Genomic DNA, 27441 nt, shown 5'->3' on the forward strand with positions numbered 1-27441 from the left:
ACACTGATGTATGTACCAAAATAACACTGATGTATGTACCAAAATAACACTCACGTATGTACCAAAATAACACTGACGTATGTACCAAAATAACACTGACGTATGTAACAAAATAACACTGATGTATGTAACAAAATAACACTGACGTATGGACCAAAATAACACTGATGTATGTACCAAAATAACACTGACGTATGTACCAAAATAACACTGACGTATGTACCAAAATAACACTGACGTATGTAACAAAATAACACTGACGTATGTAACAAAATAACACTGACGTATGTACCAAAATAACACTCACGTATGTAACAAAATAACACTGATGTATGTACCAAAATAACACTGATGTATGTACCAAAATAACACTGACGTATGTAACAAAATAACACTGACGTATGTACCAAAATAACACTGATGTATGTAACAAAATAACACTGATGTATGTAACAAAATAACACTGACGTATGTACCAAAATAACACTAATGTATGTACCAAAATAACACTGATGTATGTAACAAAATAACACTGATGTATGTAACAAAATAACACTGATGTATGTACCAAAATAACACTCACGTATGTACCAAAATAACACTGATGTATGTAACAAAATAACACTGATGTATGTACCAAAATAACACTGACGTATGTACCAAAATAACACTGACGTATGTACCAAAATAACACTGATGTATGTACCAAAATAACACTCACGTATGTACCAAAATAACACTCACGTATGTACCAAAATAACACTGATGTATGTAACAAAATAACACTGATGTATGTACCAAAATAACACTGACGTATGTACCAAAATAACACTGATGTATGTACCAAAATAACACTGATGTATGTACCAAAATAACACTCACGTATGTACCAAAATAACACTGACGTATGTAACAAAATAACACTGATGTATGTACCAAAATAACACTGACGTATGTACCAAAATAACACTGATGTATGTAACAAAATAACACTCACGTATGTACCAAAATAACACTGACGTATGTAACAAAATAACACTGATGTATGTACCAAAATAACACTGATGTATGTAACAAAATAACACTGATGTATGTACCAAAATAACACTGATGTATGTACCAAAATAACACTGACGTATGTAACAAAATAACACTGATGTATGTACCAAAATAACACTCACGTATGTACCAAAATAACACTGACGTATGTAACAAAATAACACTGATGTATGTACCAAAATAACACTGATGTATGTACCAAAATAACACTCACGTATGTACCAAAATAACACTGATGTATGTAACAAAATAACACTGATGTATGTACCAAAATAATACTCACGTATGGACCAAAATAACACTGATGTATGTAACAAAATAACACTGATGTATGTACCAAAATAACACTCACATATGTACCAAAATAACACTGACGTATGTAACAAAATAACACTGATGTATGTACCAAAATAACACTGACGTATGTACCAAAATAACACTGATGTATGTAACAAAATAACACTGACGTATGTACCAAAATAACACTGATGTATGTACCAAAATAACACTGACGTATGTACCAAAATAACACTGATGTATGTACGAAAATAACACTGACGTATGTACCAAAATAACACTGATGTATGTACCAAAATAACACTGATGTATGTACCAAAATAACACTGATGTATGTAACAAAATAACACTGACGTATGGACCAAAATAACACTCACGTATGTACCAAAATAACACTGACGTATGTAACAATATAACACTGATGTATGTAACAAAATAACACTGACGTATGGGCCAAAATACCACTGACGTATGGACCAAAATAACACTGACGTATGTAACAAAATAACACTGACGTATGTACCAAAATAACACTGGCATATGTATCAAAATAACACTGACGTATGGACCAAAATAACATTGACGTATGTAACAAAACCATATTGGTGTATGTACCAAAATAACATTCACATATGTACTAAAATCACACTGACGTATGAAGCAAAATCATACTGACATATGTAACAAAACCACACTGACGTAGCAAAACCATATTTATGTATGTAATGCAATTACATTCACATATGTATCAAAATCACACCATTGTATGTGCCAACATCACCTAAATCAGACCGGCGTTGTATGTACGAAAGATCACACTGATGTTTTACCCAAATCACAGTGACGTAGGTACCCAAATCACAGTGACGTAGGTACCTAAATCACACTGACGTAGGTATCTATATCACACTAAAATACGGACCTGAATCACACTGCCGTAGGTACCTAAATCACACTGACATACGGACCTAAATCAAACTGACGTAGGTACCTAAAGCACACTGACGTAGGTACCCAAATCACACTGGCGTAGGTACTTAAATCAAACTGACGGGGGTACCCAAATCACACTGACATACGGACCTAAATCACACTGACGTAGATAGATACTTAAATCACACTGGCGTACGCACCCAAATCACACTGACGTAGGTACCTAAATCACACTGACGTAGGTACCTAAATCACACGAACATACGGACCTAAATCACACTAATATACGGACCTAAATCACACTGACATACGGACCTAAATCACACTGACGTAGGTACCTAAATCACACTGACGTAGGTACCTAAATCACACTGACGTAGGTACCTAAATCACACTGACATACGGACCTAAATCACATTGACGTAGATATCTAAATCACACTGGCGTACGCACCCAACTCACACTGACGTAGGTACCTAAATCACACGAACATACGGACCTAAATCACACTGATATACGCACCCAAATCACACTGACGTAGGTACCTAAATCACACTGACGTAGGTACCTAAATCACACTGACGTAGGTACCTAAATCACACTGACGTAGGTACCTAAATCACACTGACGTAGGTACCTAAATCACACTAACATACGGACCTAAATCACACTGACGTAGGTACCTAAATCACACTGACGTAGGTACATAAATCACACTGACGTAGGTACCTAAATCACACTGACATAGGTACCTAAATCTCACTAACATATGGACCTAAATCACACTGACGTATGTACCTAAATCACACTGACGTAGGTATTTAAATCACACTGACGTAGGTACCTAAATCACACTGACGTAGGTAACTAAATCACACTGACATACGGACCTAAATAACACTGACGTAGGTACCTAAATCACACTGACGTAGGTACCTAAATCACACTAACGTAGGTAACTAAATCACACTGACGTAGGTACCTAAATAACACTGACGTAGGCACCTAAATCACACTGATGTAGGTACGTAAATCACATTGACGTAGGTACCTAAACCACACTGACGTAGCTACCTAAATCACACTGACATACGGACCTAAATAACACAGACGTAGGTACCTAAATCCCATTGACGTAGGTACCTAAATCAAACCACACTGACCTAGATACCTAAATCAAACTGACATCTATATCACACTGAAATACGGACCTAAATAACACTGCTGTAGGTATCTAAATGACACCGACATAGGTACCTAAATCACACAGTCGTAGGTACCTAAATTACACTGATATAGGTACTAACTCATACTGACGTAGGTATCTAAATCATACTGACGTAGATACTTATAATCACAATGGCATAGTTAATACAATCACAGTGGCGTAGTTACTAAAATCATAATGGCGTAGTTACTAAAATCACAATAGCGTTGTTACTAAAATCACAATGGCGTGGTTGCTAAAATCACAATAGCGTGATTACTAAAATCATAATGGCATACATCTATATCTGTCTTGTATTTTTTTTCTTTTCTTCTTCTTCTTCTTCTTCTTCTTCTTCTTCTTCTAAATCCTTTCTGATTCTGATCCTTCTTATTCGATATTTTCTCTGTTCCCGTTTAAATCTCGGATCATAACAATAGTTATATTATAGATCACTGTCCATGTTCATCTGTATGCATGAATTGAACTTCACCCTGAATCAGTTTCTATTAGTTTTTGTTATTTTTAACACAGTTTGTTGCTGCTTAGACCATGGATACAAATGTAAAGCAGTGATTCGGGGCTCCCAAACCCGACACTGCTATATGATCTGGGACAATAAATATGTATTAAAAAAAAAAAAAAAAAAAAAAAAAAATATCATAATGGCATATGTACCTATTACCGTAACTACCAGTTTTAGGGCCGATGACTTATCAAGACAAGACAAAACTGCATGAACACTCGGGCTGTTACAACTGCCCCCCACCCCCGATACCGATGACACTGATAATAACATACCGTCCAGCCACACCCACTGTCTCGATCTTCGGAGTCCAATCCAACAGGAAGGCATGTGTTCGACCAATGACTTCAGATCGCTCTCATTGGACTTGGTAATCGAGACCAAGGAACACACACGTGACGCGTCTGCCCAGTTCATAGAGTCGCGTTTTACACACACACTTCCACGACAGTCGGGGCTCGTAGAATTATCTGTAAAACAGTTCAGGTAGTAATAAACCAAATAACTTCCGGCTGAATCAAAGTTCGAGGTGAACCGAACTTTTGATACAGCAGTCCTGCGATTGGTGATAAATGTAAGTATGTTGGTTGGAAAATGTTTTAGTTTCATCTGGACAAAATATGTATGCACTTTTATTTTATCTTATACCAATGCATCAAATAGCCTTTTGCTTGAAACGTATATGGGGTACCTGTAAAAAAAAGTACTAAAGGTTTGTGCGGAACTAGCGTAGTCATAGACGTTACCCGTTATCTCTGAAATGAGCAGCTTGACCCCCAATTTGTTCTGATTCATTTTAAGTGTGAGGGGTGGTAGTATATATATATCCATGGTGTATATGTCTATTGATAAGCTGCAAAACGGGCCTAACATATTAACAAGACATTGCTAATTATTTTAATAGCCGTCAACACTAAGCCTTAAAGAGGTTTAAACGAAATAATTTTAAATACATTAAAGAAAACTATAGTCCGCCTCATCCTCCTACAAACATGTTTTTTTTTTTTTTTTGGTAAATAATTTCAGTTTGGTTTGACGTAAGAAGAACAGTAAAAGTGTTTTAGCACAAAACAAAAAAAAAACAAAAAACAAAAAAAAATCCCCCAAACCCCTTCCCCCCCCCCCCCCCCAAAAAAAAAACACCAAAAAAAAAACCAACAACAAAAAACAACCCCGAAACAAAAACTATTTTTGTGTGATATTTAGAAAATAATCGATTCAGAAATAAATAACTTGTAGTAAATTTCATAGTATAAAAAAGGCGTTCCCTGTGGGACGGACTATAGAACACAATGGGCTCAGAAATAAATAACTTGTACTAAATTCCATAGTATGAAAAAGGCGTTCCCTGTGGGAAGGACTAGGCCTATAGAACACAATGGGCTCACAGGTAAAATAGCTTTTAGTAAATTCCGTAGTATGAAAAAGGCGTTCCCTGTGGGAAGGACTATAGAACACAATGGGCTCAGAAATAAATAACTTATAGTAAATTCCATAGTATGAAAAAGGCGTTCCCTGTGGGAAGGACTATAGAACACAATGGGCTCAGAAATAAATAACTTATAGTAAATTCCATAGTATGAAAAAGGCGTTCCCTGTGGGAAGGACTATAGAACACAATGGGCTCAGAAATAAATAACTTGTAGTAAATGCCATAGTATGAAAAAGGCGTTCCCTGTGGGAAGGACTATAGAACACAATGGGCTCAGAAATAAATAACTTATAGTAAATTCCATAGTATGAAAAAGGCGTTCCCTGTGGGAAGGACTATAGAACACAATGGGCTCAGAAATAAATAACTTGTAGTAAATGCCATAGTATGAAAAAGGCGTTCCCTGTGGGAAGGACTATATATTCGCGTTTTTTATTGATCAGTATTATATATACCTGTGCGTGTGCAAAGTAATGACCTCTCAGTAGAGCACTCGTCCGTTTCTAGGTGAAAATGTTTAAAGTTGTTATTATATTTGATAAAACCACACATCCCTTCAGTGCTGGGACGCCAGCTGACGAAGTCAAGTGGAGACAATTCTGTAACAAAAGAAAGGGATTAGTTTTTATATAGATAATATAGTTTGGAGAATTGTTTAGTACTTCAAGAGGTTTTTGTTTGTATGAAATTGTCTTAACTATATTGTCTGTCTGTCTGTGAAAAAGAGCACATAGAAAATCCTCTGTTGCTAATGAAAAATGTGCAAGCCATTCCGTCTTCCAGGGACCGTCTCAAAACGACAAGTGCCCGACAGTCACAAAAAAAGTTTGTTTTGTGTAACGACACCACTAGAGCACATTGATTCATTAATCATCGGCTATTGGATGTCAAATATTTGGTTATTTTATCATAGTGTTAGAGAGGAAATCCGCAAGTAATCTAGCAAGCACATACCACGGCCTTTGATATACCAGTCGTGGTGCACTGGGTGAAGCGAGAAATAGCGCAATGGACCCACCGACGGGGATCGATCCCAGACCGACAACGCATCCATTGAGCGCTTTACCACTGGGCTGTGAACAATTACCAAAGCGACAGAGAGTGGTACACACACACACACACACACACACACACACACACACACACACAGAAACAATATTACCTTCACGTTTTGTCAAGGTCAAAAATGTATTTCATCTACGAGTCGTATGCCTGCTTGGCATGTGTACCACTCTGGCATATCAAAGGCCGTGGTATGTGCTATCCTGTCTGTGGGATAGTGCATAAGCCTATAAAGATCACTTGCTACTAATGATAAAATGTAGCAGTTTCCTCTCTAACACTATGATAAAATTACCAAATATTTGACATCCAATAGCCGATGATTAATGAACTTTAGTGGTGTCGTTACACAAAACAAATTTTTTGTGTGATTGTCGGGCACTTGTCGTTTTGAGACGGCCCCTGGAAGACGGAATGGCTGAGTGGGCGATCATGTGACGAAACGTCACGATATAGGTCGGCGAACTTAGAATTCTGCTGTCCGGAGTTTGTCAAAGCTTAGCTGAATGTGGGTGCTATCGGGTTTCTTTCTGTAGTGTGTTTATTAGTGATTAATATCTGAATTTTTTTTAATCAACTAACTCGAAAATGGTCGATGTAAATGTATTTGACGTCAAACATAGGATTGTTGTGGTATTAGAGCGGCAATCTTTGACAACTTTTTGGTTGTCGGCAATTGCCTAAAAAATACATAGCTTGGTCTCTGACTGTAATGAAAGCATGTTTATGTCCAAATGTCCGTCTAGCTCTCTCACAGAATACTCGGGCTAGGATTACAACTCATTTTGCGGGTAGAATGTTATGACAGTGATGAGCTTGGAACAGAAGTAACAACTTTGATAATTAACCTTAAAAAATGGGGAGGGGAGAGAATTCAGGGATAAGTTAGCTTACCGTTTTTATAGACTGAAATATAGTCTGGACTACCACACGTCTCTAGAAAACTGCCAGGGCATTTATACATGCGGGAACCTGGCGTGGTCGTCAGGTCACTTCTGTTAACTGTATGCAGACACAGACACATTGTCGCCTATAAGAGAAACCAAACGAACACATTAAATAAAACAGAACGTGCCGGCCAATTGACTGTTAAACCTTTAGATTAGGTACACATTTTCTGTATTACACAATAATGATTCAGTCGATGAAAATCATACATTTTTATATCTGACAAATCTGAAGATAGAAATATGAACAGAATAATCAACAGGGGAGAATTTGTGAAGTTTGTTAAAACTGAAATTTCTGTACTTTAAACAAATAAAGAATGCAACATCAACTATATATATATATTTACAAAAGTAAAGTTTTATTTAACGACGCCACTAGAGCACATTGATTTTTTTATCTTATTATCGGCTATTGGACGTCAAACATATGGTCATTCTGACACTGTGTTTTTTACAGGAAACCCGCTGTCGCCACATAGGCTACTCTTTTACGACAGGCAGCAAGGGATCTTTTATTTGCGCTTCCCACAGGCAGGATAGCACAAACCATGGCCTTTGTTGAACCAGTTTTGGATCACTGGTCGGTGCAAGTGGTTTACACCTACCCATTTAGCCTTGATGAGCACTCACTCAGGGTTTGGAGTCGGCATCTGGATTAAAAATCCCATGCCTCGACTTGGATCCGAACCCAATACCTACCAGCCTGTATACCGATGGCCTAACCACGACGCCACCGAGGCCGGTCATATATATATATATATATATATATATATATATATATATATATATATATATATCTATCTATCTATCTATCTATCTATCTATCTATCTATCTATATATATAAAATAATGAATGGAAGAAAAACTAAACAGAATCTAAAACGTTCTTAATTTAAAAGAAGTATGTCTAAATGTGGTAATAGTTAAAAACAGACGGACAATCAATTAATCGATACAGAATCGCCCGATTTGAATCATATAGACCATCGTTCGTTTTTGTAATAACAAACTAGCATTACGGAATCATCCGATTTGAGTCATAATTATGGACATGTCGTACATTTCCTTAATTACAAACTAGCATTACGGAATCGCCCGATTTGTAAAATCAAAAACAAAAACAATAAAACAAACCCCCCAACAAATCCTCCCCCAAACAACAATAAACAAACAAACAAAGAACCTCCCCCTCCCCCAACAAAACATTCAACAACAACAACAACAAAAAACCCCAACAAAACAAAAACAACAACAACGAAAAGCCCCCAACCCAGTCCAAAAACCCAAGAAAACAAAACAGAACCAAAATCAAAACCTAAAACCTAAACCCCCTATTTACCTGTAAGCCAATCAAAATCAGAAACCTAAACCCCTATTTACCTATAAGCCAATCAAAATCAGAAACCTAAACCCCCTATTTACCTGTAAGCCAATCAAAATCAGAAACCTAAACCCCTATTTACCTGTAAGCCAATCAAAATCAGAAACCTAAACCCCCTATTTACCTGTAAGCCAATCAAAACCTAAAACCTAAACCCCTTATTTACCTGTAAGCCAATCAAAACCTAAAACCTAAACCCCCTATTTACCTGTAAGCCAATCAAAATCAGAAAACTAAACCCCCTATTTACCTGTAAGCCAATCAAAATCAGAAAACTAAACCCCCTATTTACCTGTAAGCCAATCAAAACCTAAAACCTAAACCCCTTATTTACCTTTAAGCCAATCAAAATCAGAAACCTAAACCCCCTATTTACCTGTAAGCCAATCAAAATCAGAAACCTAAACCCCCTATTTACCTGTAAGCCAATCAAAACCTAAAACCTAAACCCCTTATTTACCTGTAAGCCAATGAAAGGCGTCATCATTGCACACTGCTTATCGCAGGATGTCGGGTTGTTGTCGGGGACGGTGAAGTAGTGAGGTCTCGTCAACGTCGTGCTGTTGAGGTCGCCGACGTAGACATAGAGCGGCTTGTTGTTAACTAAACACAGTAAAACAAAGATGTCAACAGACAGTTTTGATAGTGGTTCGTTTTTGTATATAAATGGAAAATATTCTGACTAATATATACTTTTGTTTTCAATGTTAACAACTGCAATGAGAAAACACATCTCCAAAAGGGGGTCCGTTGTTTGGCGGGTCCCCTCCAGCGATACCGCGCCTATAACCACGTGGCTTCAGATTATTGTCTTATTTTTACACGTTTTGATTATAGCTTGGTACCCACAACCCCCCCTAGACAACCCCCCCTAGACAACCCCCCAACTCCCACCCAAAAAACCCTCAAAATAAACAACAACACCCCCCTAAAAAAAAACAAAAAAAAACAAACACCTCCACCATCAACAACAAAAAACAAAAAAACCACAACCCCCCCCCCCCCCACAACAAAATAAAAACAAACAAAACAAAATAAAAACAAACAAAACGAAAAACCCCCAAAACACAGTGGTATAGCACATGTTGTAATCGGTACGACTCCGACATAACACGTTTGTTTAACAACTAAACTATCATGTCGGTCCGATTTAGATGTTATCACAGTACAATTCTCTGCGGCCAATCGCTTATTGAGAACGCCGCTAAATGAGCTATGTTCCCAAATTAACGACTATCTACCGGCCTCAGTCGTGTCCTGGTTATACCATCAGACATAAGGCTTATATGTGACACCGGCTCCCACCAGGAGTGAATTTTAAGAACTCAGTGAGTATGTGTAAGACCACTACACCATCTTCTCTCTCTCACTAACCACTGACCAAATAACAACTAACCCACTGTCCTGGACAGACAGCCTAGACACCCAGGACATCGTGCTTGAACCTTAATTGGATATAAGCACGAAACTAAGTTGGAATGAACTGAAACTACTATCTATTGTTTCAAACCCCCAGATCTGTCCACGTCCAAGGTGTGGAGGTATCTAACTTCAACCTTAATTGGATATAAGCACGATAATAAGGTGAAATGAAAATGAACAGGGCCGTACTCTGATCATAATCCTAGGGGGGGGGGGGGGGGCACTGCTTTTTATAAACAAATGAAACAATATACAAATTAAACCCTGAGATGTGTATGCTATTTTCTGGAGTAAAAAAAAAAAGATGTTTAATATATTATATAGATTTTGTCAAGATGATGACATCCTGTTCCGCGCAATGTGTGATATACAGAGATACAAACAGAGAACAAGAAATCTTACACAGTTGTTATACTACAACAGGGCGATGTTTAATATATTATATAGATTTTGTCAAGATGATGACATCCTGTTCCGCGCAATGTGTGATATACAGAGATACAAACAGAGAACAAGAAATCTTACACAGTTGTTATACTACAACAGGGCGATGTTTAATATATTATATAGATTTTGTCAAGATGATGACATCCTGTTCCGCGCAATGTGTGATATACAGAGATACAAACAGAGAACAAGAAATCTTACACAGTTGTTATACTACAACAGGGCGATGTTTAATATATTATATAGATTTTGTCAAGATGATGACATCCTGTTCCGCGCAATGTGTGATATACAGAGATACAAACAGAGAACAAGAAATCTTACACAGTTGTTATACTACAACAGGGCGATGTTTAATATATTATATAGATTTTGTCAAGATGATGACATCCTGTTCCGCGCAATGTGTGATATACAGAGATACAAACAGAGAACAAGAAATCTTACACAGTTGTTATACTACAACAGGGCGATGTTTAATATATTATATAGATTTTGTCAAGATGATGACATCCTGTTCCGCGCAATGTGTGATATACAGAGATACAAACAGAGAACAAGAAATCTTACACAGTTGTTATACTACAACAGGGCGATGTTTAATATATTATATAGATTTTGTCAAGATGATGACATCCTGTTCCGCGCAATGTGTGATATACAGAGATACAAACAGAGAACAAGAAATCTTACACAGTTGTTATACTACAACAGGGCGATGTTTAATATATTATATAGATTTTGTCAAGATGATGACATCCTGTTCCGCGCAATGTGTGATATACAGAGATACAAACAGAGAACAAGAAATCTTACACAGTTGTTATACTACAACAGGGCGATGTTTAATATATTATATAGATTTTGTCAAGATGATGACATCCTGTTCCGCGCAATGTGTGATATACAGAGATACAAACAGAGAACAAGAAATCTTACACAGTTGTTATACTACAACAGGGCGATGTTTAATATATTATATAGATTTTGTCAAGATGATGACATCCTGTTCCGCGCAATGTGTGATATACAGAGATACAAACAGAGAACAAGAAATCTTACACAGTTGTTATACTACAACAGGGCGATGTTTAATATATTATATAGATTTTGTCAAGATGATGACATCCTGTTCCGCGCAATGTGTGATATACAGAGATACAAACAGAGAACAAGAAATCTTACACAGTTGTTATACTACAACAGGGCGATGTTTAATATATTATATAGATTTTGTCAAGATGATGACATCCTGTTCCGCGCAATGTGTGATATACAGAGATACAAACAGAGAACAAGAAATCTTACACAGTTGTTATACTACAACAGGGCGATGTTTAATATATTATATAGATTTTGTCAAGATGATGACATCCTGTTCCGCGCAATGTGTGATATACAGAGATACAAACAGAGAACAAGAAATCTTACACAGTTGTTATACTACAACAGGGCGATGTTTAATATATTATATAGATTTTGTCAAGATGATGACATCCTGTTCCGCGCAATGATATACAGAGATACAAACAGAGAACAAGAAATCTTACACAGTTGTTATACTACAACAGGGCGATGTTTAATATATTATATAGATTTTGTCAAGATGATGACATCCTGTTCCGCGCAATGTGTGATATACAGAGATACAAACAGAGAACAAGAAATCTTACACAGTTGTTATACTACAACAGGGCGATGTTTAATATATTATATAGATTTTGTCAAGATGATGACATCCTGTTCCGCGCAATGTGTGATATACAGAGATACAAACAGAGAACAAGAAATCTTACACAGTTGTTATACTACAACAGGGCGATGTTTAATATATTATATAGATTTTGTCAAGATGATGACATCCTGTTCCGCGCAATGTGTGATATACAGAGATACAAACAGAGAACAAGAAATCTTACACAGTTGTTATACTACAACAGGGCGATGTTTAATATATTATATAGATTTTGTCAAGATGATGACATCCTGTTCCGCGCAATGTGTGATATACAGAGATACAAACAGAGAACAAGAAATCTTACACAGTTGTTATACTACAACAGGGCGATGTTTAATATATTATATAGATTTTGTCAAGATGATGACATCCTGTTCCGCGCAATGTGTGATATACAGAGATACAAACAGAGAACAAGAAATCTTACACAGTTGTTATACTACAACAGGGCGATGTTTAATATATTATATAGATTTTGTCAAGATGATGACATCCTGTTCCGCGCAATGTGTGATATACAGAGATACAAACAGAGAACAAGAAATCTTACACAGTTGTTATACTACAACAGGGCGATGTTTAATATATTATATAGATTTTGTCAAGATGATGACATCCTGTTCCGCGCAATGTGTGATATACAGAGATACAAACAGAGAACAAGAAATCTTACACAGTTGTTATACTACAACAGGGCGATGTTTAATATATTATATAGATTTTGTCAAGATGATGACATCCTGTTCCGCGCAATGTGTGATATACAGAGATACAAACAGAGAACAAGAAATCTTACACAGTTGTTATACTACAACAGGGCGATGTTTAATATATTATATAGATTTTGTCAAGATGATGACATCCTGTTCCGCGCAATGTGTGATATACAGAGATACAAACAGAGAACAAGAAATCTTACACAGTTGTTATACTACAACAGGGCGATGTTTAATATATTATATAGATTTTGTCAAGATGATGACATCCTGTTCCGCGCAATGTGTGATATACAGAGATACAAACAGAGAACAAGAAATCTTACACAGTTGTTATACTACAACAGGGCGATGTTTTGTCAAGATATATATATATATAGATTTTGTCAAGATGATGACATCCTGTTCCGCGCAATGTGTGATATACAGAGATACAAACAGAGAACAAGAAATCTTACACAGTTGTTATACTACAACAGGGCGATGTTTAATATATTATATAGATTTTGTCAAGATGATGACATCCTGTTCCGCGCAATGTGTGATATACAGAGATACAAACAGAGAACAAGAAATCTTACACAGTTGTTATACTACAACAGGGCGATGTTTAATATATTATATAGATTTTGTCAAGATGATGACATCCTGTTCCGCGCAATGTGTGATATACAGAGATACAAACAGAGAACAAGAAATCTTACACAGTTGTTATACTACAACAGGGCGATGTTTAATATATTATATAGATTTTGTCAAGATGATGACATCCTGTTCCGCGCAATGTGTGATATACAGAGATACAAACAGAGAACAAGAAATCTTACACAGTTGTTATACTACAACAGGGCGATGTTTAATATATTATATAGATTTTGTCAAGATGATGACATCCTGTTCCGCGCAATGTGTGATATACAGAGATACAAACAGAGAACAAGAAATCTTACACAGTTGTTATACTACAACAGGGCGATGTTTAATATATTATATAGATTTTGTCAAGATGATGACATCCTGTTCCGCGCAATGTGTGATATACAGAGATACAAACAGAGAACAAGAAATCTTACACAGTTGTTATACTACAACAGGGCGATGTTTAATATATTATATAGATTTTGTCAAGATGATGACATCCTGTTCCGCGCAATGTGTGATATACAGAGATACAAACAGAGAACAAGAAATCTTACACAGTTGTTATACTACAACAGGGCGATGTTTAATATATTATATAGATTTTGTCAAGATGATGACATCCTGTTCCGCGCAATGTGTGATATACAGAGATACAAACAGAGAACAAGAAATCTTACACAGTTGTTATACTACAACAGGGCGATGTTTAATATATTATATAGATTTTGTCAAGATGATGACATCCTGTTCCGCGCAATGTGTGATATACAGAGATACAAACAGAGAACAAGAAATCTTACACAGTTGTTATACTACAACAGGGCGATGTTTAATATATTATATAGATTTTGTCAAGATGATGACATCCTGTTCCGCGCAATGTGTGATATACAGAGATACAAACAGAGAACAAGAAATCTTACACAGTTGTTATACTACAACAGGGCGATGTTTAATATATTATATAGATTTTGTCAAGATGATGACATCCTGTTCCGCGCAATGTGTGATATACAGAGATACAAACAGAGAACAAGAAATCTTACACAGTTGTTATACTACAACAGGGCGATGTTTAATATATTATATAGATTTTGTCAAGATGATGACATCCTGTTCCGCGCAATGTGTGATATACAGAGATACAAACAGAGAACAAGAAATCTTACACAGTTGTTATACTACAACAGGGCGATGTTTAATATATTATATAGATTTTGTCAAGATGATGACATCCTGTTCCGCGCAATGTGTGATATACAGAGATACAAACAGAGAACAAGAAATCTTACACAGTTGTTATACTACAACAGGGCGATGTTTAATATATTATATAGATTTTGTCAAGATGATAACATCCTGTTCCGCGCAATGTGTGATATACAGAGATACAAACAGAGAACAAGAAATCTTACACAGTTGTTATACTACAACAGGGCGATGTTTAATATATTATATAAATTTTGTCAAGATGATGATTTTGTCAAGATGATGACATCCTGTTCCGCGCAATGTGTGATATACAGAGATACAAACAGAGAACAAGAAATCTTACACAGTTGTTATACTACAACAGGGCGATGTTTAATATATTATATAGATTTTGTCAAGATGATGACATCCTGTTCCGCGCAATGTGTGATATACAGAGATACAAACAGAGAACAAGAAATCTTACACAGTTGTTATACTACAACAGGGCGATGTTTAATATATTATATAGATTTTGTCAAGATGATGACATCCTGTTCCGCGCAATGTGTGATATACAGAGATACAAACAGAGAACAAGAAATCTTACACAGTTGTTATACTACAACAGGGCGATGTTTAATATATTATATAGATTTTGTCAAGATGATGACATCCTGTTCCGCGCAATGTGTGATATACAGAGATACAAACAGAGAACAAGAAATCTTACACAGTTGTTATACTACAACAGGGCGATGTTTAATATATTATATAGATTTTGTCAAGATGATGACATCCTGTTCCGCGCAATGTGTGATATACAGAGATACAAACAGAGAACAAGAAATCTTACACAGTTGTTATACTACAACAGGGCGATGTTTAATATATTATATAGATTTTGTCAAGATGATGACATCCTGTTCCGCGCAATGTGTGATATACAGAGATACAAACAGAGAACAAGAAATCTTACACAGTTGTTATACTACAACAGGGCGATGTTTAATATATTATATAGATTTTGTCAAGATGATGACATCCTGTTCCGCGCAATGTGTGATATACAGAGATACAAACAGAGAACAAGAAATCTTACACAGTTGTTATACTACAACAGGGCGATGTTTAATATATTATATAGATTTTGTCAAGATGATGACATCCTGTTCCGCGCAATGTGTGATATACAGAGATACAAACAGAGAACAAGAAATCTTACACAGTTGTTATACTACAACAGGGCGATGTTTAATATATTATATAGATTTTGTCAAGATGATGACATCCTGTTCCGCGCAATGTGTGATATACAGAGATACAAACAGAACAAGAAATCTTACACAGTTGTTATACTACAACAGGGCGATGTTTAATATATTATATAGATTTTGTCAAGATGATAACATCCTGTTCCGCGCAATGTGTGATATACAGAGATACAAACAGAGAACAAGAAAAATCTTACACAGTTGTTATACTACAACAGGGCGATGTTTAGTAGTCAGGGGTCTCTCTACATGTCATAAGCCTTAAGACTAATTTCCAATACGCCCGCCATCCATTGGCAGCGATAGTAATATCCGCTATCCGTTTATTTAGGCCGCCATTCAAAATCACAAGTCATGCCATCGTCTTGAACTACCAGAGTAATCAGATTCATCGTCGTTTACAAGACATTTTCGAAGTACTTGTACCCTGCAAATCTTAGGTACCATCCCTTCCTATAAGTGGAACCAGCTCTCCATCCCTTTCGTGAATACTGGAGAGACCACTGTAGTATATATAGATTTTGTCCCCGACCACTGTCCAATACATGTAATATGACCGGTTTATGTATTAACAGGTTCAATTTACGTTATCAGTGAATGAATGTATGAATGAATCAACGGAACGATAGATGGATTAATGAATTAAAGTTGTTTCGTAAATGAATAAATAACTGAATTAATGAATGAATAAATAAATGAATTAATTAATTAATCAACCATAAAATCAGCCAAACAACCAACGAATGACTGAATCAACGAATGATGAATCAACGAATGCCTGAATCAATGAATGCCTGAATCAATGAATGCCTGAATCAACGAATGATGAATCAACGAATGACTGAATCAACGAATGGTGAATCAACGAGTGTTCAAACAATGAATGTTGAATTAAATAATTATGGATGAATGAATGAACATGAATGAATAAATTAATAAATGGATGATTCAACGAATTAATCCACTCAATAAATGAATAAATGAATGTATGTATGAATGAATGAATAAATAAATGAATGAATCAATGAATTATTGAATGATGAATTGAAGAATGTTATTATAAGTAGTAATAAAAAGCTTACGCAGTACTGCTATCACAATGGGGGAGGGGGTATCCACATAAAGCTCAGTGGTAAAACACTCGCTTGAGGCGCGAAGGGTCGACAGATCGATCTTTCTCAGTGGACAGGTTAATTTAGCTGTACCCATTCCAATACCAATACCAATGTCAACGAAGCTATATCTGTTTGTAGTACTAGCCAGCGAGGGATGCTGGGATGGGGATAATGCGCTACATTTTCCAATAACAATAGCAATGTCAATGAAGCTATATCTGTTTGTCGTACTAGCCAGCGAGGAATGCTGGGATGGGGATAATGCGCTACATTTTTCAATAACAATGCCAATGTCAATGAAGCTATATCTGTTTGTAGTGCTAGCCAGCGAGGGATGCTGGGATGGGGATAATGCGCTACATTTTCCAATAACAATGCCAATGTCAATGAAGCTACATCTGTTTGTAGTACTAGCCAGCGAGGGATACTGGGATGGGGATAAAGCGCTACATTTTCCAATAACAACAGCAATGTCAATGAAGCTATATCTGTTTGTAGTACTAGCCAGCGAGGGATGCTGGGATGGGGATAATGCGCTACATTTTCCAATAACAACAGCAATGTCAATGAAGCTATATCTGTTTGTAGCACTAGCCAGCGAGGGATGCTGGGATGGGGATAATGCGCTACATTTTCCAATAACAACAGCAATGTCAATGAAGCTATATCTGTTTGTAGTACTAGCCAGCGAGGGATGCTGGGATGGGGATAATGCGCTACATTTTCCAATAACAGCAAAGGGATATTTTATATGCACTTTTCTCCCACAGACAGAACAGCTCATACGACTGATGCCTTTTCAATGACGTTCAGTAAAGTACACTTATAACGAACATGCTTAGAACGAACCACCGAATAGAACGAACTCATCGTAAAATCCCGTTTTATATCTCCCAATACATTAATAACCAACTTGTACAAATGTGTACAACCATCTACTGCTATAACGAACTACTATCAAGGTGGTCCCTTTCGGTTCGTTATAAGAGTACTTTACTGTATTAATAATCCTACCTTGAAGCATAATCCATAGAAAATAAAGAGATAAACATCCCATTGTGTCTGAAGAATACAGTGTACAAAATGACACAAACTTCATTTCAGCCGTTACAATAGAATGTTTAATGTCTTACTAATGTGGCTATTATATGCCTGTATATAGTGTGAGCGATGATTAGACCACTTGACCTTTGACATACCCGGATGTCTATCACGGCTATTACTAACACTGATTCAGAAAACCGGAAGTGCAAATGGTTGATTACGATCTTAGAAGGATGTCGTGTAACACTCGTCTGAACAACAGCTATATTGTAATATCCTTTTGAGTTATAAAGTGGCGTGAAGAAAAAGTAATTAATTTAAAAATATATTCATTATTTAAAGATAAAAGTTTGAGTTTTGTTTCACGACGCCACTAGAGCACATTGATTTATTAATAATCGACTACTGGATTTTAAACATTTCGTAATTGTGACATATAATCTCAGAGAGGAAACCCGATACATTTTTCCATTTGTAGCAAGGGATATTTTATATGCACCATCCCACATACAGGATAGCACATACCACAGCCTTTGATATACTAGTCATGGTGGAATGAGAAATAGCCCAATGGGTCCACCGACGGGGATCGATTCTAGACCTATCGCGCGTCAGGCGAGCGTTTGACCACTGGGCCACATTCCGCTCCCTTCTATAAAGTCGCGTCAAAGGAAGTAATTATTCATTTTAAAATATATTTGTTTTGTTATATCTCTTCCCGATGTAACGCAAATGTTAGACACAAATTCTCTAGACGTAGGTGCACATTTTTCTAGGTAATAAAAACCGTAACACGATCTTTAACTTATACATTTATATACTTCAGGCGCGCATGCAGGGAATTGTGCGGGGGATGGGGAAGGGAGGGGGGGGGGAGAGGGAGAGGGGGGTCTAGACTGTGGCGAGTGAATTTTTCTACACGGAGTCGTGTCAGCGGATTAATGGTTAGTTGTTTGTGAGAAATGTTGGTGTAGTGGTCTTCTTTTTTTTCTTCAGATTTATTCATTTTATTGACAGTGAGAAGAAAAAAAAGTCCAGTTAACATAAAGCAAAATTGTAAGCAATATACAAAACAAACCACAACCAATTTAATACACAGAACTCCACAATTGAAGTCTACCATAAACGTTCGTTTAAACCACCGGTGTATCCAAGAGGGGTGTAGGGGCCATGTCTTCCCCAGTTACACATCTTGGTTTTCCCCACCACCATTTATATTTCCATTCATCGTCATAGTGTGGTTCCTGTCTACCCTCCCTCCAATGTGGATGCCCCCAATATAACATCCTGGATACGCCACTGATTTAAAGTGTGTATTACTAAACAGATATTATTCATAAGAAGGATACAGTCAACCCTTTCTATAAAAGACACCAAACTAACTTAAAACACGAGGCCTGTATACCTATATAAATCAAAATACGTGCATTTTGTACACAGGGGGATACAGACAAGTTTAGTAAATGAAATACAGTGAAACCCCTCTAAACCGGACACCCTAGGAACCAAGTAAAATGTCCGGTTTTAAGAGGTATCCAGTTTAGAGAGGTTAAGTTCTGTACTGACTTCTAAAAAAAGGACCGTGAAAAATGTCTGGTTTGGGGGGGGGGGGGGAATTCCGGTTTACAGAGGGTTCGGTTTTGAAAGGTTTCACTGTACACGTAAGTGCTTGTTGTATGTAGTGCACTATATGGCTGGTTCTACTGTGTATTCATGTAAATAAAATACATCAGTAAATATCTAGTCGGGATGTCAGTACCGTAGAACGATTATAAAGTTGCCCAGTGTGAGAACGCCATTAAGTGTTTAGAAAAGTGTGCTTTTATCGTCAAATTTTTTATATAAAACGTCGTCGTTTCATTACCTTACAAGTTTTACCTGTCACACCTGCCTTTCACCTGAATGTACAGGTGTGTTGTCGGGTATCATTGCGTGTAACCTCTTCAACAGATAATAGCAGCGATCTAACACGTAAAAGGAACGCCGTGATCACCGATGTGGGCGCTGAACAGATATAGAAATGTGATAAAATATAATAATAATTATATCGACAACCGGGTTTCATCTTTTTTTTTTTAACGATAAATACCTTGATTTAAAATAATACACAACGTTGGGTTACTTGGGTATAGACATTTTTGATAGCACTTCACTGGTGCCCAAAGGATTTTACCCTGAAATGTTTGAAGCACTTAATCCACCTCTAGTAATAATAAAAAAGAAAGAATACGTATTAGAAGTATTTTCTTTAAAATAGTCTTGATTTTGTCCTGAAAAATCTTCAATTTTCTAGCTGTAGTAGAAGGAAGCTTTGCCTTAACCTTCATCTCATACACTCATGACGTCGGCTAAACATGCTATAATGTTTGTAAATGCTATAACTAAAGATAATAACCATTCCTGGAACATCAGTATGCCAGGATTTTACTTTTATAATAAAAAGTAAACATAGTTTTTGTACAAGACGTTTTAATGAAAAACTGAAGTAGTTTTTTTTTTTCGAATATTTTTATTTTTTATTTTTTTATTATTTTTTTTTTTGGGGGGGGGGGGGGGCTTCTTACAAATAATTTTGCTTGTAATAAGCTTGTAACATTTTTCCGACTAATAAAATCCTTCTAACAACTAAACTTACATATTATAAACGTTTTCTTATTTAGGATACCAGTGTCTGTATAATGAAACAAGTTAAAATTCGTATAACGACCAACTCATATATCTTCTTAAAAAAAAATCCAAATAAAAAAAAGGTTTCTTCAATTACCATCAAATTATATAGATTAAATATCATTTTTAATACTGGGTGAAGACAAAATGATAGAACAGCCAATGTATGCGGTTTCACTTGCATTGTCAGTACAGTAATCGATAACTGAATGCATTATAGGGAGACTTAAGGTAGGACTGCACGCGCTCTACATTGGCTGTTCCGTCAGTTGCGTTCAAATCTGTATCACAAAAGAAGATATTTAACCCATGTAATTTGTATAAAAACTTTTCTATTCAAATTGAATTTAGTTTTAAGTTGGTATGGTTTAAAACTGAATAATATGTTTTTATATGAAGTTGTTGTTGTTGGGTTTGTTTGTTTGTTTGTTTGTTTGTTTGTTTCTTTTTCAATGGTTAGTTATTTGTGAGAAATGTTGGTGTAGTGGTCATTCACCTCCAGACTGAACCTTTAGAACTCGCTGTGTGTGGGTGTGAACCCACTACCTACCAACCCTCACTTCTGATGGCTTAACCACGACATCACCGAGACCGGTCCGGATTAATAATGGTATACGTGTGAATGTGTGTGGTTGTTGCAACCCAAGCACGCCTGCCGTGGTCTCACCCTCTGTGACTTCACCAGAATGTTCTGTCCAAGGCTGGTGTGTGTGTGTGTGTGTGTGTGTATGTATGTGTGTGCGTGTGTGCGTGTGTGCGTATGTGTGTGTGTGTGTGTGTCAGCGTGTAAAGTATATAAATATAAATAAATAAATATCTGTAATCAAACCCAGATGGACATTTCAGTTGCATGTGCACCACCGTGGCACGTTTATGACCGGAACATCAAACGGACGTGCACGCGGCGACGCGATGAACGGGCGGCAGACGACAGGGCAGACGTACACAACAAACCCACCTTCTCACGTCTGCATCTCGGATTAACAATAACACAGCCGTAAATCAGTGACTCGTTGTCAATTGCGCAGCTCTCCTGACAGCGTGTTTGTACATCTGAATGAAGTCAAAAAAAGCCAGGAACTCTTTACCGACAGAGGGCGGGGAAAGCGCGCGTGTGGGGGTGGTGCTTGGGGCGGTCTAAACTGTGGCGAGTGTTTTTATGATATCGGGTCATGCTCCCTTGAAAAATATCCAAACCCTGAGTGAGTGCTCCACAAGGCTCAATGGGTAGGTGTAAACCACTTGTACCAACCAGTGATCCATAACTGGTTCAACAAAGGCCATGGTTTGTGCTATCCCGTCTGTTGGAAGCGCAAATAAAAGATCCCTTGCTGCCTGTCGTAAAAGAGTAGCCTATCTGGCGACAGCGGGTTTCCTCTAAAAACAGTGTCAGAATGACCATATGATTGACGTCTAATAGCCGATGATAAGATAAAAAAAAAAATCAATGTGCTCTAGTGGCGTCGTTAAATATAACAAACTTTACTTTTTTCCCTTGAAAATTTTTTTTTACGGAGCAGACTGGGTTTCGATCCCTCAAACTCGCGTTTAATGACAGAAGACATCTTCACAAGCCATTTCATTTCCATTTCATTTCAACTTATATTTCGTGCTTATATCCAATAAAGGTTCAAGCACGCTGTTCTGGGCACACACCTCAGCTATCTGGGCGGTCTGTCCAGGACAGGAGGTTAAGTTGTTAATTATTAGTGGTTAGTGAGAAAGAGAAGACGGTGTAGTGATCTTACCCCTACCCATTGAGTCGTTAAAACTCGCTCTGGGTGGGAGCTGGTACCGGGCTGCGAACCAAGTACCTACCAGCCTTATGGCCGATGGCTTAACCACAACACCACTGAGGCCGGTTTCGCAAGTCAAGATACTATTCCGCAAGTCAAGATACTATTCCGCAAGTCAAGACACTATTCCGCATAGCACACGAAAGGCGCAGTATAATGTACGGGACCTATTATATAATGTACCTTGACTTGCGAGGATGAACAGGAAGGATTTTTTTTATTTAACGACGCACTCAACACATTTTATGTATGGTTATATGGCGTCAGACATATGGTTAAGGACCACACAGATATTGAGAGAGAAAACCCGCTGTCACCACTTCATAGGCTACTCTTTTCGATTAGCAGCAAGAGATCTTTTATATGCACCATCCTACAGACAGGGTAGTACATACCACGACCTTTGATATGCCAGTCGTGGTGGACTGGCTGGAACGAGAAATAGCCCAGTGCGCCCACCGATGGGGATCGATCCCAAACCGACCGCGCATCGAGCGAACGCTCTACCACTGGGCTACGTCCCGCCCCCTGCGAAGATGAACAAAATCGACCTCGGTGGCGCAATGGTTACGCCATCGGACTACAGGCTGGTAGGTACAGGGTTCGCAGCCCGGTACCGGCTCCAATCCAGAGTGAGTTCTTAAAGGCTCAATGGTTAGGTGTAAGGCTACTACACCATCTTCTCTCCCACTAACAACTAACCCACTGTCCTGGTCAGACAACCCATCTAGCTGAGGTGTGTGCCCAGGACAGCGTGTTTGAACCTTAATTGGATATAAGCACAAAAATAAGTTGAAATGAAATGAAATGATGAACAAGACAAGAGACAAGACAAATTGTTTATTAAAGTCTCAGTTAAAACATAAAACACCACTAAGCACAATGACATCTGAAACAGAACTAAGCCACTCCATATGGAGTTATGAGAGACTTTAAAATGTTAATAATCGACACAAATAAAATATATATAAATATTACATTAAAACACATTTAACATGTAATACAATATATATATATAAATTTATCTAACTAAAACCACTAAATGCAGTTAATAATACAGTATCATACACTTATATAACGTATATAAAATATTCAGTTAACGCTTTTCTAAGACTAATTTGCAGGTCTTGGCATTTAAAGGCATATTGTCACAGACCACTGACCTATTTAATGGTCTAACCAAGTATTACCTGAACAAATATAATATAAGTTGTAGAAGCATCACGAGGGGTATATGGCTTTTTATGTACCCTCTGTGTGTTCTTTTACCCCGAGCCGAAGCCGTACCACGCGGACGCGAACGAAACCACTTGCCACTGACGAAAAATAGTTCCATCGATAAACGAGTTTTTAACTTCAAATGTTTCTAATACGAAATTGTCTGAAACAGATATTAATAAAAAAACAAAACAAAAAACAACTTTTTTTATATCAGAAATGTATGTATACTACTCAAAAGAATTTAAGGGTCAAAAATTTATAACCAAATAAGTTTCAGAGTGTATTAGATTGATGATGTAAACTACACCAAATTTTTTATTTATTGTTCCATATTTACAAAAAACCACAAATAAACGTCACTGTATACACGAAAGTCACATGACATGCTGTCAAAGTTGAAGGTTGTCAAACATGGATTTTACACATTAGAACATTCGTTTAATAGTGTGTGAATCCACCCGTGGCACGAATACACTCGACACATCGTTGCCTCATGCTGTTGATCAGACGTCTCAAGAACTCTTGGGAAATGGCCTGACACTCTGCCATAAGAAGTTGACCCAGATCATGAAGGTTGGCCGGAGGGGCATGGTTATCCCGAACACTCCTGCCTAATTCGTCCCAGGCGTGCTCTATTGGGGCCAAGTCAGGCGAATATGCTGGCCAATCCATCCTGGCGATACCTTGTTGTCTGAGAAAGTCCGTTACCACCCTGGCGCGGTGGGGTCTGGCATTGTCATCCTGCAGAACTGCCCCGCCGCCAATCTGCTGAAGGCCTGGGAGAACCAACGGCCGGATAATCTAATTCAGATAGCGGATTCCATTCAGATTGCCATCCACCACATAGAGGGGGGTCCTGTGGTGGATAGAGATGCCGCCCCACACCATGACGCTGCCACCACCGAACCGGTGACGTTGTCTAACGTTAACGTCAGCGAAGCGCTCCCCAGGACGTCTGTAGACACGAACCCGACCGTCGTTGAACTGGAGACTAAACCTCATCAGTGAACATCACTCGACCCCACTGAACACGTTGCCACCGCAGATGAAGTGTGCACCAGTGACGTCTGGCCGTTCTGTGACGTGGTAGGAGTGGTGGTCGAACAGCCTGGCGACGGCAGCGTAGATTATTGGCTCTCAGACGATTGCGTATGGTTTGATCAGACACTCGAGTTCCAGTCGCAGTCCGCAGATTGTCACGTAATCGGCGTGCAGTGGTTGTGCGTTGACGTAGAGCCATATTGGTGATGTAGCGGTCCTCTCTATTTGTAGTGCTTCGGGGTCTTCCCGAACGTGGACGATTTCGAACAGAATTCGTTGCTTGGTACCGTTGCCACAGTCGGCCAACGACACTCTGACTGACACCAAGTCTCAGACCAACATTTCTTTGCGTATTGCCACCCTGAAGCCAAGCAATAACCCTTCCTCGATCTTCGATAGTCAGTTGAAGTCGTACCATTGTCGAATTTGGAGTGTGCACCGTACACGAACGCAAGCTCCAATTATACGGAAATTCAGCATTGGGAACATGGAATACACGTGCAAAGCGTGCAAATGAAGAGCTTTGTGAAAAAGCAAGTTATGGGCACTTAGCAGACCTTTCGCTTTCGCCCTAATTTACGTGCAAATGTAAGCATGTTTTCGCCATTAGAACTAGTCGACAGTGTCAATGACAGTGGATTTTAATTCATTTATGGGTTGCTTAGACCCACTTTCGTCAAAATGGAACAATACCATGCGTGACATTATGGTCTAGCTAATATAATTGACATTCAGAAAATAATGTCGAAAATAAATTAATTATGTATACTTGATTGATTATCAATGTTATTTATAATCTAATTATTGCTTTAGCATTAACTTACAGACGGGGTATAAGAGAATTTGGCTCCGCCCACAGGGGTATAAGGGATTTGTCCAACGGCAAACAACCAATGAGATTAAAGAATTTTACATGAAGGCGAGATAATTTGATTTGTCCCTAAATGTACTTCATTCAACCATCTTCATAACCACCATACTCCATTTATTAATGTCATTTTGTAAAAATAATTGAATTATGGCGATGGTCCATAATTCCAAAACTAAAATTGCCGAGAGGGATGACATGGATTTCTCTCCATCATGGTTCAATTAAGGTGATGCGATAGCTAGATTTGGTGTCCAACAATTAATGTAATTTTTTATTATTATCCATTTTTAGAGAAATAAAGTCCTTAAATCTGTGATAGTATGCCTTTAATCTGTACAAAGTATGACTGGATAAGATATATGGCATTTATTATTACAATTAAAACTCTCTCATCCACTGGCGTGTTATCGTAATAGTGACCGGTTTCTATATGTATAGGAGCTACCCCACACCGAAACATAGTAACGCTCTTCTATGAGATCTTTCTTTCTTTCTTTCTTTCTTTCTTTCTTTTAACCATTCCTACGCAGCCAGAGAGCAAGAAGGTCGTGTTTTGTGGCCTCTGATAATCTAGTCGGATCTACGTTCATCATTGTATCTACTAAACCTTATTTTTAATCGCCGAGCCAGTTGAAAGTTTATTTATTAGTTGTGTTCATGTATTTTTGTTGTCTGAAGGTTCGTGTCCATACCAGTCGTGTTTTTCTTCAACACTTGCAACTTCTTCGTCTTCCCGTCCGCCATTTTGAATATCGTTATTTTGTAATCCGCTGTTCTCTAAATTTCAATTAGTGTTACTACTCTGTTGTACTAAGGTTGGTATTAGTAATGCCAGATACTAATTAACTAGATCCTGATATAGCCCTGTGGCTCAGTATAGTTTAGTAAATTAAAACTAATATTTCCCATATTCCACGTGTACACAATGTCTCAGGCTAACGATGTTGACAAGGCCATTATGAACCTGAACAAGTCTATTGGTAGGATTTTAAATACCTCTGCACAGAGCATCCCCTGATGGGGCACTTGGGATCCGACCTCATAGGTACGTTAAGGAGGGAAAACCGGGACCTTTCTATAGCAAACATTACTGTTAGAAAAATGGCTTTCTAGATCTTCTTTTGACCCAGCCCACACTAATTGACATTCTCTTGCTTGATGGAGTGGGACACAAAATATTACACTTTCATAAAAAAAAAAACCCCATTAAGTGTGCCAAATGTCAGAGGTAGGATGACAATGTAAACAGGTGCAGGTCCACCAGGAGGGACCCCACCTGTTTTAGGTGTGGGTGAGCCACCCGAAGAGATCTTCAGATAACCCTGCACACGGCCCTTGTCACACTACATCCATGACAAAGTATCGGGCTCTTTGCAGACGATACAGCTTTTTGGAGAATTGGTAAATCA

At 37.7% G+C, this 27441-nt stretch overlaps 1 protein-coding gene across 1 annotated transcript in view; it reads right to left on the minus strand.

The window, feature by feature from the left end:
* Window positions 1–26776, minus strand: part of LOC121385488 — a 36528-nt gene extending 9752 nt beyond the window's left edge. Inside the window, exons 1-6 of the mRNA XM_041516187.1 lie at window positions 26725–26776; window positions 21995–22156; window positions 9308–9450; window positions 7411–7546; window positions 5910–6053; window positions 4298–4492 (exon numbers count right to left, since the gene is read on the minus strand). Coding sequence (XP_041372121.1) covers window positions 4298–4492; window positions 5910–6053; window positions 7411–7546; window positions 9308–9450; window positions 21995–22156; window positions 26725–26776 — 832 coding nt within the window. The remainder of the gene's footprint in view (window positions 1–4297; window positions 4493–5909; window positions 6054–7410; window positions 7547–9307; window positions 9451–21994; window positions 22157–26724) is intronic.
* Between the last annotated feature and the right edge of the window lie 665 nt (window positions 26777–27441).

The sequence above is a fragment of the Gigantopelta aegis genome, chromosome 11, assembly GCF_016097555.1.
Source record: "Gigantopelta aegis isolate Gae_Host chromosome 11, Gae_host_genome, whole genome shotgun sequence".
Lineage (NCBI taxonomy): Eukaryota > Metazoa > Mollusca > Gastropoda > Neomphalida > Peltospiridae > Gigantopelta > Gigantopelta aegis.